Source organism: Fulmarus glacialis, unplaced genomic scaffold (genome assembly GCF_000690835.1).
Source record: "Fulmarus glacialis isolate BGI_N327 unplaced genomic scaffold, ASM69083v1 scaffold12463, whole genome shotgun sequence".
In the NCBI taxonomy this organism is placed as follows: Eukaryota; Metazoa; Chordata; class Aves; order Procellariiformes; family Procellariidae; genus Fulmarus; species Fulmarus glacialis.
The window spans coordinates 12,770-16,979 of NW_009203610.1; the positions used below are offsets into that span (position 1 = coordinate 12,770).

A 4,210-nucleotide genomic window follows, 5' to 3' on the forward strand; every position below is an offset into this window, starting at 1 on the left:
GCTGCAGGTACTTGGTCTGCAGAGCATCTGAAAATTTGGTGTCTTCGGAGGTATTTTTGCTCATCATACAAATTCTGCTGTCAGTCTGAAGTCCAATAACCGAAGACTTGGGGTCTGCAGATGTCCCTGCTTCAACAGTACTTGTATTTTGAGAAAGTTCTTCCTCTGAATGATATAGCTTGAGCCGGATGTGCCAAGCCAAACTGCACACAGCTGAAACTGTTTTGAACTGGTGCACAACATTCCTTGGGATAAAATAAATGTCATTATCGAATAACTGAATTCTAGCATATCGAATGCCTTCCCTTCGCAGTTGATTAAGTTTTGCATCATCAACCCACTGGACACACTGGAGAAAAAAATGAAGAAAAAAAAGGGTGAAAACTCTGCTTTAGGACTCAGAGGACACCTGATCAACAGTTCATAGCACGCTTACCTGTGAGAGTGGAGGCTCATGCAAATCTAATTGCATGCGCTGAACTACCTCTAAGAAGTCTTCAGCATGAAAACAAATTACATCTTTGGTTATACGAGGCTGCTCAGACCTACAGAAGAATAAGAATTGCCCAGTCAGAGGCTAAAACTAACATGCTAGAGAGAATAATAGAGAAAATCTGCAAGCAAGGATAAAGCAAATGATAAAAAAAAAAAAGCAACAATTCTAGCATAACCTACATTTTGAAGAAAAAAGGTTGACTGAAATGGCTACTTCTCAAACACCACCTCATTAAACTGGTTAAATGAATTAACTACAATTTCTTTACAAGTGCCAGTAAAAGCAGCAAAACTCACTATTTTTAATTTTTTTTTTTTTTTAATTGACCTCTGTCTGCCTTGATGCTGAAAGACAGATGCCCCAGATACATAGGGCTTACTCTGTCAACACTCTAACGTGATACGCCCATCAGGTACCTTAAAGTATGCAGCAGTCTGACTAGTATTATGGCAAACATTGCTTAGTATCTTAGCCTCAAACACCTTGTTCAGAGTTAGTAGTAAAGCTGAATCTACATTAAGCTGCCACAAGGCTAGTAAGCAGCAAATACAGGCATCCTCCACAGAACATCCCTCAAAAATACTTTCCTATTTATGCTCACTAGAAAGCTACAGAAGAGCAAAATCTGAATTAGGGTTTGTCTCCATATTCAAACTGTTCGGAGAATTCACCTCTTGTCCCACATCATCTCCCCCAAAAAAGTGCACACCACGTATATAATTCCTCTAGAGACATTATCTAGAATTAGCTAACAAAAGGCAAAACCAGCTTCGATCGTTATCACTTTCTGATTCTAAAAGCCAAACTCAGTTCTTCAACGGAAACATATAAAACGAAGCTCCAAGTGGTTGTTTTTGAACGACGTTCGGTTTTTAAAAGTTTTTTTTAAAAGTGTGGCGATATGAAGATTTCATTTACATAGGATAAAGCTCACATTGGAGTGGTTTTGCAAGAAAAATTTATCAGCCAGAAAGAGCCTGGTTGATGACTTTCTTCCTTCACCCCCTGCAGAGTCCTCCCAGGGCTCACAAGAGTGCAACACCTTCTCCCGCAGCTGGCTGCTGCTGTGCAGTAACAGCACACAGGCTGCGCGTCCAGGCACTGCCGAAAGGAACCACGAACAACCGGGTGTTCTACCCCCTGCCTCTCCCGCACCCGCAGGGCCGGGCTGGCTCCTGCTGCCCCACCGGACAGCCCTCCCCCATGCCCCGCTCCTGCCACCTCCACGCCGGGCCAAACGGCGCCACAAGTTTGGATTTACTGGGCCCAGGGGAGCAGCTGATGCAGCAAAACACTTTGATACGTTTCAGAATTTATTTAATGGATGTTCAAGCATTCTTTTTTAAATGCAAGATGATAGTCACTTTTTTTTAAAATATATATATATTTTTATATGGTGTTATTAACGTTCTAAGAAGCAGGCAATGATGTACAGTTTATTGGGCTTTTTAAGCTGACACGACATGTTTATTTTATTTAGGTCATGACCTCAATAAAGCAAAAAATAACCAGTTTGAGGCTATTTTCAGGGGAAAAAAATCTCAGATCAACTACTGAAAGTATGCTAGGGAGAATTTTCAGACCACGTATTTTACTTTCAATTTCACAAAGATTAAAACATCTCTCTATATTTTGGTCTATATACTCCTGAAGAGGATTTAAGCACTGAAAGCAAAAAGCTTACAGAAACATCTCTAGTCAGTGGCATAAAAAAAAAAATTAGCTACATTAATCTACTTTTTATAATACAGTTATGTTTTTTATTTTTTTAAGAATATGTATCTCCATCTGGAGTTAACACTATTTGTAAAAGAAGTCAAGAATTAAAATGAATACAAAGAATATTTGCATACTAAAAGGACTTCAAAGCAACGTTTTCACTGCGGTGCCTATGCTATGTTTTACACATTATACAGGACAAAGTACAGTTAGTATTTTTTTTAAATCATTCCTTTTATCAGTCCCTATGTATATGTGCAACAGTATGCATTACCAAATCTGTGCTGCAATTCTATCACAAAACATGACATTCCTTGTGCAAACACAACAGGGGAAAAGTTATTGCCAGATTATTTTTAATTCTGCATTTGCAGATTTGATATTTAGCACAACTTTGAGATTATATTTTGAAAAACCTAAAGTTTAGGGAGGGTCCCTCCCCCCCCCCAAGCAAAATAGTAGCAGCATAGTTCAGTTAGATCTCCAAAAAGACATTAAATCTAAACAGAACTATAAGATGACTTCAGAAAAATCCATTTAAGTCCCTACTAGAGCACTCCTAGAACTATTTTTGGCAATAATTTTTTTCCTTAACCTCATTCTTCAAAAGGGCTGGACTCTTTTTGCTCTAACTTTTCAAAACAGATTCAAAAAATTACAGGTTTTACCATGAATATTTCTGACCTAATGCATGAAGTCTGGCAATACATAACAAATTCCTATGATTATATAGAAAAGCACTAACAACTTCATGCTCTGGAACACAATCTTGAAAGCTGCTTGCTGAAGCACAGGTTTGGTTTAATTTTGCCAACAACAATGCCATGAAGTGTCTTTTGCTGTTCCTGTAAAACCCACCCAAACTTCCCACGTAAAAATCTTCAAAGTTTCCATAATTTAAAATTTCACTGGCATTTCTTAAGTTCTAATGCACGCTTGGTATCACCTACAAAAATGGCACTAAGTAATCAGCATGATCACAACACCAGCATTTATCAGACCGCACTGCAGTGCAGTCTTTAAAATGTTTGCTAGCAATAGCCAGAGCTCTTCCACAATTTGTAAATATTCACAGAAATAACAAAATATCATAATCCACTAATTTTTACAAAACACCTCAAATCCAGAGCCCGTCACATTTGGGAAAGCAAAAATTATTTTTTTGTTCTTCCAAATACTATGTTTTGTTTCCAGTTCTGTCCTCTATCCCCAAAAGCTGCTTTCTGCCTTTCAACAATATTGTTCCTGTCTGTTCTGAAAGACATCAGTTATCCTACCCAACATTAACATTCATGCCTATCAACTACTAAATAAATCCCACTTTTTTTAAATCTTCAGCAACTTCTTGATTACAAAGCTTTTTTTGCACACCCAATTCATTTTTATACTAACTGAACACAAACTAACAACTCAGTTTAGCAAGTCTAAGAATTGCTTTATTTTCTCCTCAAAAAACCCATGAATTTTATATATGGTATCTCATCATTATAACACGTGCATTTTTACTGTCTAGTGCCCTAATCACCCTGGTATATCTCCAACTTTCAGTTTTGTTGAACTACTCAAACAGATTTTTAAAAAAAAAAACCCCACACACAGATTTTTCAAAATTTCCATGCATGTTGTTTCCTTTAAAATAAATCTACCCACGTCTTACAAATTATGGTAAAGCTAATATCTGAAATTATTTTAATGTGTTACATTAATTAACCATGCTTCATTATCATAAACCCTGATTAGTTCTGTTCATGTAAGTACAGTGAAGTGGCTTTTCAAAATTATACAAAAAAGTGGAAAGGGAAAGGAGAAATCATCACTGAGGTCAAATCAAGGTTGAAATACATAATTTTTGTTGTGTTGATTGTGTTACGGATTTTCCTCCTCTACATATGTCAGTCCCAAATTTTTTATTCTGCATTAAGATACATTTTCAGTCCTTACACTGAAGTGAAACACTGACAGTTACTCCCCTCCCCCCCCCCCCCCCCACCACAA

General features: G+C 37.3%; 1 protein-coding gene across 1 annotated transcript in view; it reads right to left on the bottom strand.

The window, feature by feature from the left end:
• Positions 1–4,210, bottom strand: part of RSBN1L (round spermatid basic protein 1-like) — a gene marked incomplete at its 5' end in the record, with an annotated part of 23,108 nt that overhangs the window by 849 nt on the left and 18,049 nt on the right. The window contains 2 exons of the mRNA XM_009574703.1: positions 2–349; positions 437–545. Coding sequence (XP_009572998.1) covers positions 2–349; positions 437–545 — 457 coding nt within the window. The remainder of the gene's footprint in view (position 1; positions 350–436; positions 546–4,210) is intronic.